General features: G+C 42.6%; 2 protein-coding genes across 2 annotated transcripts; both read left to right on the plus strand.

Moving 5' to 3' along the window:
* Positions 1-2: 2 nt before the first annotated feature.
* bola3 (bolA family member 3) lies at positions 3-1,832 on the plus strand. Its single transcript, XM_018687553.2, has 4 exons — positions 3-169; positions 260-383; positions 867-955; positions 1,296-1,832. The coding sequence occupies exons 1-4, from the start codon at positions 101-103 to the stop codon at positions 1,359-1,361; spliced, it is 348 nt and encodes a 115-aa protein (XP_018543069.1). The 5' UTR covers positions 3-100; the 3' UTR covers positions 1,362-1,832.
* A 152-nt stretch (positions 1,833-1,984) lies between these two features.
* On the plus strand, positions 1,985-14,538 carry vat1l (vesicle amine transport 1-like). The gene is made up of 9 exons (XM_018687552.2): positions 1,985-2,899; positions 3,373-3,502; positions 3,678-3,893; positions 4,213-4,355; positions 6,282-6,385; positions 6,955-7,010; positions 7,168-7,362; positions 11,651-11,734; positions 12,507-14,538. Exons 1-9 carry the CDS (start codon positions 2,682-2,684, stop codon positions 12,603-12,605), a joined length of 1,245 nt encoding a protein of 414 aa, XP_018543068.1. The 5' UTR covers positions 1,985-2,681; the 3' UTR covers positions 12,606-14,538.
* The last annotated feature ends 871 nt before the right edge of the window (positions 14,539-15,409 follow it).

Raw genomic sequence — 15,409 nt, forward strand, 5'->3', positions numbered from 1 at the left:
GGATGTGTGACGTCATATTCCAGGGACGCGGCCGTGTGAGGACATGACTTGTTGAGTAACCGGTGTGGATTTAAACGTCTCATTAATAAACACCGTCACCATGTTGGCCTGTAAACGGAGCCTGAGCGGGACCGTGACCTCTGCTCTCCGAGCTCTTCGCACTAATCCGGTAAAAACCACCTCTGTTGTTTTTTATTTCAGGTTGAGAAGCTCCGGCGCTGAACTCTTTACTGACCGCTGCTCCTCTCCACCTCCTCAGGTCGCTGCCTGCAGCCCGGTGCACAGACCTCTGTCCACACAGACTGACGGAGAGATCCGCATCGCCAACATCCTCAAGGAGAAGTTTCCGTCCGCGTCGTCGCTTAAAGTCGTGGATATTTCAGGTAAACGGAGCTGCCTAACCCTAACCCTAACCCTAACCCTAACCGGCTGCATGAGGGAACCTTTAACCAGGACACATGATCAGTATTATCTGGGATTAGCGCTGCAAACTGCGGATTCTTTTTTCAATTAATCGATTAATCACTTAGTTTATAACAAGTGTAAAAGATATTCTCTTTAGTATGATGTTAAAATAGAGAAGGAGGAGGCTTAAAATGAAATTACTGGTTCTTTTCCTGTTGATCAACTTATCACTGCAGCTCCAGTAAAATGAGACTGTATCTCTGTGTGGAGTGGTGGATCACTGTTTGTCTGCACAGCTTCAGTTTGTGATGACTCCATGGACCCTCGGTGAAATCTGAGGATGTAAAGTTTATTGTCACTTTCAGGTGCAGCATCTGCCTGTTTATCAGTATTTATATGACAAAGATCACGTTAAGTATGACTCAGATGTGGTGTTGTTGTTGTTGTGATCCTGTGTGTAGGTGGATGTGGGGCCATGTATGAGATCCATATAGAGTCCAGTGAGTTCAAAGGAAAAAGGACGGTGCAACAACACCAGTTAGTGAATCAGGTAAATCCTAACATCATCTCAACAGAGTGTTTCCTGTGGCACTGACGTTAGCAGCAGTGTTTTAAAATCCTACCTGACGTAGAAGATGTGAGAGAGCACACACACGACGACAGATAACGTCAGATTTCAGTGTGTGATGTGCAGAGAGAGGACCAACTCAGCCACACCACACACTAACAGACTGACCACCAACAACCAGAGTCTGGACTCTCACGACTCCACACCTCACGCGCTCAAACGCGACTTTAGCATAAACAAACATGGCGGACGATGTCTCTCTCTTTCAGTGTGTACCCCAGACAGACGTGTATACGTGATGTGTATGTTTTGTTTTCCACAGGCGCTGAAGGATGAGATTCAAGGAATGCACGGACTGCGAATATTCACTGACGTTCCAAAGCATTAGAGCAGATCCCTCCACCCACAGCTGTCTCCTCTTCACCCTGTCTGCCATGAATGTACAGCTTTAAGGAGGATCGTGTGATAAGTGTTGATGTACCTGAGGGACCGTGAGAAATGTATAAAGTTGTTTTTTTTATTTAGTGATTCATCTTCTCCTCTGAGATAATATATACAACCAGTGAACGCTGTGATACGCACAAAACAACATGGTGAAATGCTAATAAAACGTCGAGTCATGTCGGTGTCCTCACGGCTGAGATGATGCTGGTGAGATGAGAAGCAGCCCGAGAGGTAACAAATAGTTTTACAGACTCTGGTTTAAAACTGATGGAGAGTTCAGTTTGTGGAGCGTTGGTCCTTCACACTGTGATCAGTGAGTGTGTTATTTAAATGAGCTTCTCTCCATTGGATACTTGGACCTTGTATTTATACTATGCTGTGATGATCAAGTTGCAATAAAAAGCCTCTGACTCCACTGACTGGAGGATTTTCTGATCAGGGCTGCAAAGAAAATGGAGTTGAGGTGAGGACTTTCAAAGTAAGAGCCTCTGCAATAGTTCTCTTTTTCCCACCTCCTCCTAAAGCAGTGGTGGAGGAAGAAGAAGAAGAGGTGAGAGTACTGATACCACACTGTCAGAGTACTCCATTACAAGTCAAAGTTTCTTATGTCAAAATATGTCAGTTTATCAGGATAAATATAAAGTGCTCAATGTTGGAAACATATTCTCTTTTTTATTTATTATTCATACAAAATTGATCAATGGATTAGTTTAGGACTGCAGCTAATGATTGTTTTCATTATCCACTGAATTATTCTCTAGCTTCATTGGGTTGGTTAGTTTGGTTTTTATCATATTTCATGTATCATCTCCTCATGCGTTTTGTACACAGATATTTTGAACCAGTAAAGTAACTAGCGATTAAAAGTGGTCAGTAAATGTAGTTATGAGTAAAGTACCTTAGTACTACCTTACTGTGAGGATGTAGTCTGAGCCACGGGAGTCATGGATGTGTAACATGTAGGTAAAGTTTGTTCACTCTTCTCCAGCAGGTGGCGCACTGCACACTTCAGCCTGACGCAGAAACTACACACAGGATCAATTATATTCCAGATCCTTAAAAAGGAAAAGTTTAGTTGAATGAATCGATATTTCTGTGATTCTGTGAAAGTAAAGAAAGAGGAGGATTCGGGTTTAATTTGACCTGAGAGAATAAGAGCAGAGGGAGAGGTCTGAGGCTCCTCTGTGGATGAGACCGTCCATCCTCACAGGCTGCACACCGCACATCACTCTGAGCGGAGAGAGGACGGCGGCTGCTCTCCGACATGGCTAAAGAAGGAGCAGATATGACGGAGGAAACCGAGTACATGATCGACAAAACCGTGGGCAAAGACGCGGAGACCGCGGTGGAGTCGCCCGGCGACGCCAAAGAGATGCGGGCGGTGATCCTGGCGGGTTTCGGAGGTCTCAACAAACTCAGGGTGAGCAGGAAGGCAATGCCCGAGCCTCAGGATGGTGAAGTGAAGATCCGCGTCAAAGCCTGGTAAATATCCCTATAACACATATACACTGAGATGAATCCATCCTCAGCGTTTCTGAGCAGTGTGAATAACATGTGATCGGGGGCTTCATGAAGCCACAGGTCTTTTCCAGAGCAGCTTTGACTGGATGGAAGCAGAACTGATGTTAGTGTCGGCAGATTACACTTTCTGATTATAGAACCGTTCTATTGACAGAATATTGATCAGCTGAGCCTTTTACCAGTGTTGACAAACTCTCAGGAAAATGAAAGTGTTTCCATCTCACTGAGTGGAGAATAATGCCTGTTGAGTCTGGCCTTGTCTGCACAGAGGTACAGCCAGTGACTCACTGCTGATGAAATAAATAGCACTGGGCAATCCCTACATGTCCTAACAGCTAATACTGACCATTTGTATTATTGATCCAGCAGCTGCCGGTGGTGGTGATGAATTTAACATCGACAGGCAGTGAGGCTCTGTTTCTTCTCTGTTGCAGTGGCTTGAATTTCCTGGATCTGATGGTACGTCAGGGGACGATTGAGAATCCTCCAAAACCTCCTCTCGTCCCTGGGTTTGAATGCTCTGGAATAGTGGAGTCAGTGGGTGAAAACACGAAGGGATTCGAGGTTAGTGAAGTTACAGGTCTGACTAAACCACTGAGTGTGAGCTCAGCGAGTGTTAATGAGAAATACATTCAAGTTAAACCACAATCTTTACAGGTCACTTCCTCCTTAGTGTCTCAGGATTGTTCTCACATCAGTGTCTGCTGGTTGTCCCTCCACCCCAACATGTCTCCTGCAGATAGGCGACAGAGTGATGGCTTTCGTGAATTACAGCGCCTGGGCAGAGGTGGTTTGCACGCCCGTGGAATTTGTCTACAAGATGCCGGATGAAATGACGTTTGCCGAGGCGGCGGCGTTCTCCCTGAACTTCGTGGCTGCCTACATGATGCTCTTTGAGGTCGCCAACCTGCGAGAGGGGATGTCAGTGTTGGTGCACTCGGCGGGAGGTGGTGTAGTAAGTCCACTTCTGATATGATTATGGCTGGAGTTCAGTTTTCCTACAGATGGACCAAGCTGTTTGTTCCTGTTACTGATCAACAGCTGCTGTTCTGTCACAGTGCAAAATGAAAATATACTGAGCTGCAAATCATTTCTGCCTAAAACGTCTGGTCCATCTCTGAGAGTGATTAAAGCTAACAAACCAATCAGTAGCATCTTATAAACATGAATGATGTTGTGTGTTTATGGTGACAGTGGATTCAGTTGTGTTTTTGTGGAGCATTCAGAGAGAACCTCTGCGCTGATAAACTGTTGCAACTGTTTGTTATTTTCAGGGCCAAGCTGTGGCTCAGCTCTGCTCCACTGTTCCTAACGTGACTGTGTTTGGCATCGCCTCATGTTTCAAACACGCCGCCATCAGAGACTCTGTGACTCACCTGTTTGACAGAAACGTTGATTATATACAAGAAGTCAAAAAGTAAGCGAGGAAAGTTCGTCTGTGCTGTGTTTGATTGAAGATTCAGCTCCTTTGTTAATGTGTTGATGGGTCAAAGTAGAATCTGAAGGCATGATGAGGCAGGTTTGCTGTTGTTGTGATTTAATGTGATAACCTCTCTGAGCGTACAGGATGCAGATGTTACCTGTTGCCTTATTCGGTCTTGTGCGGCCACGGTCCCCATGGCAACTCCCAGCTCGTCTCAGAGAGCAGCAGCAGCAGCAGCAGCATCGTGTAGGGCGGAGGTCTGCGCTGTCAATGTGGCACAACTGAGCCAATTAGGAGCCGAGCATTGGTGCCTTACACCATTCATTCACAGCGCAGCACGCTGTTTTCCTGTTTACACTACAGAGAAAACACAGCCCTGCTGAAATATGGTTTACTGCACTTATCCTACACAGTCTTCACCTTTTTCAGAAGATGGTAACACTTTACATTAGGCTCTGCATGATCATATTCTACAGCTGCTGGGACATTAACTCAATAAGATCCTAATTACTGCTGAGTGATAGGGAAGTTATTCTACATGAATTATGATCTTAATATGCTCTGCTCAGTATGGATCTTATAAGACAGTAGTAGCACAACAACAGTAATTCTCCCTTATCAACAGTTTGGTCTGTTCAGTGTTAACAGTGTCCAAAGAGATTATTAAGTGCTTGGTAAGGACTGATAACGAGCCACTATGCATGTTAATAAGCAGCTAGTTAATGGTGAATAATGTAAAGTGTTGGTAACTCCGTCACCACTCAGCCTCCTCCACTTTACAGAGCATCAGCAGCAGTTTAATATTATATGTGTCTGTACTGGTGAGGTATGCAGATTATAACACACAGGGATTCAAATATAGTTTCATTAGCGCTGATTGCTTCATGCTTTCTACTTACACATCCACAGTGGTAGTGGATTAATGTCCCTTTCATCTCTCTGGCCCACACATTCTTCCCAGGATCAAGAGCAAAGTACAATTAAATTAATCTTTTTACAAAAGGCAAAAACCATGGGAATCACAAGACCACCAAGCAGTTTAGCCGAGCAGGTGTCCAGGGCCACAAGGCAGAAAGTAAGGCATTAAGGTGCCTTCCATAATAACATGCCTCTCATTCTTTTCATATCCGTGCCTTTAATGAGTCTCATTATGCCAAAACCTCTTTGGCTGATTGATTCTGTGTGCGATAACAATAACAACATAAACCTTTCTGTAACATGATATGAAATGTCTTCCTGATGAGGAGTAACGTGGGCACTGCAAAAACATCAATAATCTCTTTATAAGAAAAGTGTAGGCAGAGTCAAAAGAAAAACGTGGGTTGCATGGTGCAACTTTTTCTCAGAGTAATCCTCCAGAGAATCAGAGCTCATGTCTCAGGAATCTGTGATTAGACAGAACCCAGAGCAGCGGAAGAAATAAACAAGGTAACGCAGCCACGTCACTGTGAATGTATGAACCTGGCCTTTGATTGTGCTTCAGCGTCTGTAGATGAACTCTTCACGACGTGTCAGTCGATTAACGGATCAGAGGATTGACAGAAAATTCATCTGTAACTATTTTAGGGCTGCAACTAATCTTCATTATTGATCCATCCGCTGATTGTTTTCTCTGTTAATCATTTGGCCTGTAAAATGTCAGGAAATAGTGAAAAACACAGTCCACAGAGATGCTTTATGCTTTTCTCTGTTTTTTTTAAATTGTAAACTGAATATCTTTGGATTTTGGAGAATTGTTTTTGGACATTTTGGAAACTTTATTGGCTGTATTTTTTTTTTTTTTTTGACATTTCATGGACCAAACTGAAAAAAATATCTGCAGATTACCTGATAAGAAAATCATCATTAGTTGCAGCTCTGATGTTCATGTCTATATTAGATTTAGTGGACTTCACCTTTACTTTGTTGCTAATGTTTCAGAATTTCTCCGGAGGGAGTCGACATCTTGTTGGACTGCCTGTGTGGGGAGAACACAGGGAAAGGCCTGAGTCTGTTGAAGCCGCTGGGAACTTATATCCTCTACGGTGGGAACAGTTACTGACGCTTTCTCTCTGTGTTCATGTAACCTCTGAGTTTATTACCTTCAGAGAGGATGAGACAGTGTCGAGCTTTAGTCACCATGCTTCAGCTTTGTGGTTAATGACAGCACTTATGGGAAGATCTATATCTCTCTTATATTGTCCAGTTATTTTGAAATGACAGATAGCTAAGTTAAGGATAGTGACAACACGACTTTGGCCAAGAAATAATCTCGCACAAAGCCCACTGTAACATGTAAACTGGGACAGAATCAGGCTGTTTCCCGTCCTTATGCTAAGCTAAGCTAACAGAGTGGTGGGTGTGAGATAATGAAAATGAAATGTATTGCCCTTTACAGCTGCTTCTTATCTGATCTCTGTTAATGACTTCAGTTCCTGTGGAGGGGAGGTTCATTCATTAGCTTTAGCTTTAGTGAACATGTGCGGCGGCATGCTTGCACAGATGTAAAGGTCTAAAGGTGGCGACTGTTTCTCCTCCACCTCCTCAGCTGCCTGTTATTGACCAGTCACCTCTGTCCATTCACACAGAAACTCTTTTATTTTTGTTTTTTCAGGCGCGTCAAACATGGTAACTGGGGAAACAAAGAGTTTCTTCAGCTTCGCAAAATCTGTGAGTCAGAGATGCAGTCTGTCATCAGCATTTGAAGGAAACAGTTCTCTGTTACTATCCAGTGAACATTTTTAATAGCAAATGAAACACTCACACACACAAATGACTCACTCCGATTCAACGTGTCTCTCTGTGGGTTTCTGTTTTTTTCATGCAGTGGTGGCAGGTGGAGAAGGTGAACCCTATTAAACTCTACGAGGAGAACAAAGTCATTGCTGGATTCTCGCTCCTCAACCTCCTCTTCAAACAGGGGAGATGTAGCCTCGTGAGATCAGTGATGGACAAACTGTTGAATCTCTATGAGCAAAAGAAGATCAAGCCGGTAGTGGACTCTCTGTGGGCACTGGAAGAGGTAAGAGGCTGTGAAGTCAAACAGTCTGATCACAGTGGTAACATCAACGCAGATGCCAGGGAAGATGTAAGGTTTAAGAGTTTGTGGACAGCAGATCATCTTTTGTTTGTTCCTGCTGCTTTCTGTGGGACACTGTCAGCTGTTTGTGGACTTTCTTCCACAGATGGTGGGTAGGTTGCGTCTTCCTGTCCCACATTAATTTCACACCCACACAAGTCTCAACTGGCCATATGTCAATCACTTCGCTCTCCATCTCTACAAACGCTCCCTTTTCTCATTGTGCTTATTGTGTACCTGGAGAATCCTTGTAGATAAACACCTTTTAATCGAGATGTGATTAACTTTGATTGATCTATAGACCGCTGGGAGAACACACTCAGCATGTTCTTCATTCAGTTACCAGGTATTTGAATACACCACTGAATGTAATGTCTTTCAGAGAGTGTCTAGTGTCTTAGTAGTTGTGGTTAGGGACGGGATGATATATGATTTCCATCATCAGGATATTCATGGTGATTAATATCCACAGGAGTGACTTACAGAAAACTGTCTAGCTAACATACAGTCCTGTATTGATTTGTACTGAAGGCTCAGTTTGTCCGTTATCCCCCACGAAACAAAGTTAAATCAGATGTGTGGATTCTAAAATAAACTAAAGTCAGTTACTTAACACAGCAAGTGTTGGTTCAGTCATGCTAACGCTAACGTCATGCTAACGCTAACGTATAAATGCTTTTTACGTCGTGTACTGTTTTTGTGAATTAAGCTAACGTTAGCCAGGTAAAGTCTGGCACACATTAAAAGATTTTTAAGTTTTGTTCTGATAGTGTGTGATGTGCAATGAGAAGACCAACACAGCCACACCACACACTAACAGATTCACCACCAGCAACCAGAGTCTGGACTCTCTCAACTCTAAATCTGTCACGGTCAGACGCGACTTTAGCGTAAACAAACATGGCGGACGACAACGTCTCTCGTTTGTTCTTCAATCAGCTTGCTGTCTGATTGGCTGTCGTCCCGTTTCACGTGATCATCCACAGAGTCCGTGCTCGGCTCTCCTCAGGGTTGTTTTTCACTAAAAAAGACCGGTCTGTCCTTGGTGCAGTAAAACTGTTTGTTTCTTACCGGGACTGTAAAGTGATGTGTTGATCTGGAGCCATTTTAAGAGTTTAAAGCAGATTTTTGCAATAATATCATTTATTACAATTATTTTACCAGAATAATTGAGACATGAAATTTGAATATCATCCCATAGTTGCGATGTACAACTAAAGAGACAGATCAGTCTCAGACGGTGCAGCAGACAAAGATGTTGCCTGTCAAAGTTTAAGTGTGTACCTGCAGAGAGAAATAACATGAACCTGCTCCTCATATCTTCTGGTCAACATGTGGTAAAAAGTCTCTACCTGCACAGGTGTTGCCACTTACCTTCCTGATTGGCCCATCTCTGACTGAGGACTGTGTGTCTGTGTTCAGATTGTGCTCTGTGATTAGTTTGCTGCAGCTCTGAATGGGAGAGGCTTCACCTCTGTCGTTCTTATTCATGAGGTTTGGTGACCTCGTTCTGACACCACTGCCTTTAAATTGGCAGCTTCTCCCAGTCACTGTGCACATGAAATAAATTGCTGAAGGTTTATCCTTGGGAGCAGGCAACACTTGTCCATAACTGTTGTAGAGTCAGTTTGGTGGAAGCCTCTGTCTAAATGAGATTTCATGTCCATTTCCAGTAACTACATATGACTAATGATATGATTACAAGTCCCAGCCATTTCCTCAGTGTACAGTTTTACCCATCAGTGATTATAAAAAATGCTCCGTCTGTCTTTGCAAGTAAAAGGTTTAGGATCTGTTTCACACCCACAAATGCTCCAAGAATCCAGATAAAGGCTGAGGCAGTGAAGATAATTCATCACAGGAAGCTGATTATAAGTCATTCTGAACTTTCTATCCACACTCAGAGAGAGAATATGGCCATGAAATAATTGCTGTGTGCAGATTTTCACTTCTCATGGGAAACTTCCCCCGTACTGTTGTCATTAAACTTTGGCAGATTGCTCAGGCCATTCAGTAGAACCACTGCCCATGAAGAATCTCATTAGATGGGAGGATGGCGTGGGATGTGGTGTCAGGGGCACAGCCTGCCTCATTTGTTTATATGCCTGGAAGGAGAATTCAGAGGGCGTTAGTTTACCATGTTCACCAGGGCAACTGATTTTTTTTTTTTCTGGAAGAAAAAGTTGGAGAATGTGCGTGACTGGAACAGAATAAGAGGTTAAGTCAGAGGTTTTCTGACCACTAGAAGTTTCAGTGAGGAAAATATTAATTTGTCTCTGTCACCCGGGGCTCCAAGGTGAATGCTGTTTAGGATATTTAAAACATACAGGCAGCAAATGTTGGCTGAATCTTATTTCACCCTCTGCAGACTCACCACCTCACAGCCAAATGCTGGACGAGTTTCTGACCTGATTTTGCTCTTGGCTTGATTTCCGGTATTTCATTTAACAAATGAATGCTTGTGACACAATGGCTTCCAGACAAAGAGGCACATTCAGTTGTCTCTGTGTGGATTGTAATAGGAAAGGGAGATATGGCAGTAATCTTCTGTGATGTGTGAATTTTTTTTCTTCACACGATGAGTCAGACAAGCTGTAATGAGTCGCACTGATCTTTCTGTGTTTATAGTTCTGACCTGCTGGGTTGCTGTTGCTCTCAGAATAGTCCAACAGCCTTCAACAAACCTAATATTTATAATCCACTTTCCGACAAGACGGTGGCACAGGGCCACAAAGAATACAGGCAGCAGTCAGCCACAGGTGGTCCATTGTTGTAAGAAGGTTAACTGTTAATGAAAGCTATACAGAACTGGCTCCAGTTAAAGCTTGAGTCTCTGTTAGATGTTTTCCTCTCATCATGTCATAATTCCACAGAGACACAGATGTGCCACGTGCTCTTGCACAACACGATCTGATTTCTGGGTTTTAAACTATGTGAATGTGAGCAGTTGCCAGGCAAAGTTTTAAAGCCCCAGTCAGTGTATAATGCACCACTGGCCCACACTCTGCATCATGACTGGGTTTCATTACTGCCATCCACAGCATGTAGACGATGCTACCATGACGTGATCATCAGGGTTCTGTTCACGATGGCAGGTCGAGGTTTTAAAGCTGCTGAGTGTAGAGGAGGAGAAAATCCTGATTGTACTCGCTCCACTTCTCCCCCCACCTCCTGCTCATAGCAGTCAGACTGCAGCTGATTTTTAAAACAGACTGTAAACAGGTCACGCAGCCTTAAAAGAGCCTGACACATTGTCTCAGTCATGTTCACCTAGCAGCAGGTCTGTCAGCTGATTACACAGACTGTCCTTCAGTTTGAGTGGAGACTGATAAAAAGATCTCTGTCATGTTAAAACACTGCTGTCCTGCATCAGTATAACCTGATGAGTCAGTCTGAGGTCAGTTTGTCACGGTTAATTGTTTTTCAGTCTTCGTAGACGGTGTGAAGTTTCACTGCGAGTCTGATAATGTTGAGTAGAAGCTCAACACAGTGTTAAAACAAAGTGTCTAGTTGGCAGAGATTTGTGTCTCTGTTACATTTAGTTCTTCAGTAAATCATCCTTCTCTTTTCAGAGTTTGATAACGTTGGTGTAAAAAAAGAAAGTGAATATTAAAATCATTTGTTTTTGCAGGAGGTGACTCATTTTAAAATTGCACGAGAATATATGGTGTCCTCCAGGAATCTGCAGGAGCATTTATTATTCATGTCATATATTTGTTATTAGAGCCTGTTCTGTTCTAAAGCTGGTTAATCAAGTTTCAAATGCAAAATACAACCCAGGCAGGCAGAGAGGTGTTCATCCAGCAGCATGACTCAGCATCATTTAGTCAACATTAAGGCCTTGGCTTGTTTGACAGAGTGAGTTTAGATCAGAGCTGATCTGAGAGCAGGGGGTCGTGTGCCTCTGAGACCAGGAAATGGCTGCAGAAGCATCTTTTGTGTGGATTCAGTTGATAAAAGAAGTTTATTCAGCAGGTGCTTTGAGACGTCTCCTCAGTGCTGCAGCAGCCTCACGCTCTGAAGCTCAGAATTCACTTCATGAGCAGAAGTGAAAAGTTGTAAAGCAATCTAATTTCTTCATTTTTTTAATACTGCAGAAGATGTTACAGCTCAAATCTGGTTTAGACCCAGCTGCACATTATGATTTAATGACTAAAAAGATCATGTTATAAATAGAGTCAGATTTAATCACTGAATTAATTTGTGATTTGCTGTTGTGTTTTCTTCTCAGGTAAAAGAGGCCATGCAGAGAATTCATGACAGAGGCAACATAGGAAAACTCATTCTGGATGTGGAGAAGTCTCCCACTCCTCTGGTAACAACAGCACAGCATTAACGTGCTTCTTCCTACGTCACTGCAGAAATGACGTTATCAGAAAACAGGAGGTTAAGTAGTTCAGCCGCCGGGCTCCGTTTCCTCATGAGCACTGATCTTAAGGTTAAGAGTTTTACGACTCCTGCAGCAACACTGAACGTCTTCTCCAGTAAGAGACGTTAGCCGTTTGTATATGATCTTATAATAAACACATGAAACTATGATATAGTCATTTAATTTCGTTTGAATCGATCTGAATGCTAAGAACTACCTGACCAAATGGAGGAAGGTGAAACAGGAGGAAGTCACTTAACTGCAGATGTAAGAGGACACGCAACACAGAACCAGACTGGGGGAGTCTAAACAAGTTATTGATGATTAAAGAAAACACCCCCCCTTGTGGTTTCTCTGGCCTTGTGCCGTCTGTGCAGAAAGAAGTCGGTGTGAGTCTGAGCTTCGTTAACCACACAGCTAATCCTCCTGGCAGACGTGCAGTGTGGGTATTTGTGGCTGATAAATAGATAAATTTGACATTTCTGATGCAGACTCAGGTCCGGTCAGGGTCATGAGGAGGCAGTAAGGAGGAATTCCTCCTGTTTTACAGCAGTTGTTTCCATGGTGATCACCACATCAAACCTAAGAAAACTATGAGATGTACAGATATGCTCAAACTGAAAGTGTAGAGCCTGTATACAGCTGCCTACATCTCTGTGTTGGCTGTGGCTCAGTTTACTCTCACTGACAGCTCAATAATATTTTATGGCTCCTGCAGATGGCCAGCGACAGCACAGAGACCAGTGAGGCAGGAGAGGAGGAGGAGGAACCCGAGGGAGACAACGACAGCAAGGAGCGAATGCCTTTCATCCATTAGACCCCCCCACCCCACCCCCACCCTGCACCCTACCTCCCACCCCCCACCCTCCCCCTGCAACACGCCTAGAGACTGGAGAGGCTGCACAGATTCACCACAGAGGAACACAACCACACAGCAGTGTTGTGCAGTATGTGCTGTATGCATGTATGCATGAATGTGTGTATGTACAGTGGATGTTTGTGCCTCTTGTCTGTGACCTGGTGTTTGTCAGTTGACTGGTAAAGCCAAACTTTTTTGGGTAAATGAAGACGAATAATGTTTGTCACCCAGGCAACACGTGCAAGTGCCATTCTCTGAGTAGTATTATTATATTCCTTCACTGTATTATGAAGTAACATTATACTAGCCAATACTGTGAATAGGTTTGTGTCCATTTTACAGTTAATTTCATCCGCCGGCAGTTTATTGAATATTAACAGACTGAATAAGTGTTTGAAGCAGCTGACCTGCTGTGGTCACGTTAAGATTAACACGTTTGAAATTAGATTTAGTGAAGCACCTAAGTGTCATAGGCTGTAACACGCTCAGCATGTCTAAACATTTCACAAGGTAGGAAAACATTCAGTTTAATTCTAACCTGTCCTCAGTGATGACGGATGAAACGAGACACGATGAGCCCCAGTGTTTTGATGCCTCTGACCGAGAGCTGGACGAGTCTGCGTGTAGATATTTGCATGATATTTTGTCCTTAGGTGCCAACCTTCTAATATTATGGGATCACCAGTGCCTTTGAGCTACAGACGAGTGTTTGATACTTGAAATGTTTTCCTCGTGTGAAGTTCATATTGAACAAACCAACAAAAAAGGTCTTTTTAACTAGAGTGTGAAAACAGATGTGTACACTATTAAAAATTCTTCCTGCGCAGTCGTAATTTGTAGTAAGGAGGACAAACAGTATTTCCCCACTAAACTGTGTATCCAGAGCTTTATTACATTTATATTAAGGTCACACAGAGTTGACTGTTTTGTAAACACAGAACAAATGAAAGTTTGAAGACATCAAATTTCTATCTTTCAGAATCCATATGAAACAAAGGTAAATCAGTAAATTCTGGATTTCCTTCAGGAGGGTTGTCAAATAGTCAGACTGCAGTTCAAGGTTTGTGGAGTCTCTGCTTTACTTGTCTGACCAAAGTTGTTTACTTGCTGGTGCCTCACAACAAAAAGTGCCATAAGACTCCAAGAGAAATGATTTTTACAGAGAGCAGGTGATTCAGGTTTGAGAGGCGCTGTGTGTTACTTTACTTACAGTACATCTGACACCCTCTGCTTTACTCTGCTAATGAAACAGAAGGACAGCCGACACACTCACACTCATCTAATCAGATGATTGATCTGTTCTCAGTTTATCAAAGTAAAAACGCTATATCAAGTTTTCACTATTTATTCGGCCTCGCTTGTTCAGTGTGTTTTATAGCGGCTGGTTTCTGAGTTTACGACTCACACATACACAAACAATAAAACAAGTCAACGCTTAGTAATCATGCTGATTAATGAAATTAAAAATGTTTCAGCTTAAAACTAACAGCAGTGAACAGTGCGTGCTTTGAAGCTGAGTGATAACCAGTGGTCAGACGGTGTTAATGGGTGAACTCAAGCGATGCAAAGAATCATTTTAGTAATTAATTTCTCAACTCGGAAACGTGGATAATGATGAAAATACATCTCAGTTTTGATGCCTTCAATGTCAGGTGTGTCTGTGTGTGTGTGACAGAGAGAGAGTGGATATTTTTGAGTGTGTGTATTCATATGGCCTTTAAAAAGAAAAAGAAAATAGTGTCTAAAGCAGTGTTTGGCATTGTAGTATATTCACAAAATTCCTTATGAACTATGGTTTACCTGTGGTCCTATATATTTTTGTCACATTATTTTGTTGTGTACTTCCTTTGGGTACAGCTCTGTTTACTTGAATAAATTTATCTGCAAAGTATTCTGCTCAGTGGTGGAATTTATTTCATGAGCTTTACTCCCTGAAGGTGTTTTCTTCTTGTTGTCTCTTCTCTTTGAATATGTTTCAGGAAACATTTCAGAGATATATGATGTAAGACTGTTTTTATTTTCAGCTCATTTTGAAATATTTTGCCTGAACTCAAATCACAAGTCGTTCATGTTATAATTGGTTTTCAGTGTACATCCCATTTTAAGATTTGAAGTATACTGTAGTACTAATATACTGCAAAATCCTTCATAGTCCCTCAGTCTGACACCAGGTGGCAACAAAGCTTAAACATCTTCAAACTCTACAGACAACACAGTAAATACTGAATATGTGGTCAGAGAAATGCTGCTGTCTAATTAATGGCTGTGTTCTAACATTATGAGCGACTGTCGACCTTTGCTGTGATGTTCCCAGGTCGTCAGCGGTATTGTTGGAATCACTTCACGTTCTGTTGGTCAGAACTGCTGCAAACTGTGTTTTATTTATGTGGCGCCTTAGTCATTAATTATTAATTAAACCAGAACTACTGATCCTCTGTGAAGCAGCTCTCTGTTTCATCCTCAGCTCAGGGTCCGGTGTTAGTTTTACCTCCACATGGAATGAAATAGTATGTTTGCATGATAACTCCACACACAACTTGCAGTCAGTCCTGTTAATTAGACGTTACATGCAGAACCATTTCACACCTACTGCATGTAACAGCAAACACAACAATTCATCTTCATCTATGTTTATTTCAAGACAGAGTTTCTATAATTTGCTGGAAAACAACATGTTCAGAGGATCCTCTCCTCTCATCGTGGGTGGCTTGGTTAGAATATATTCCTCATGATGTAGCACAGCTTTAAATGAAAGATAATCC

This window comes from Lates calcarifer, linkage group LG2 (genome assembly GCF_001640805.2).
Source record: "Lates calcarifer isolate ASB-BC8 linkage group LG2, TLL_Latcal_v3, whole genome shotgun sequence".
Taxonomy (NCBI): Eukaryota; Metazoa; Chordata; class Actinopteri; family Centropomidae; genus Lates; species Lates calcarifer.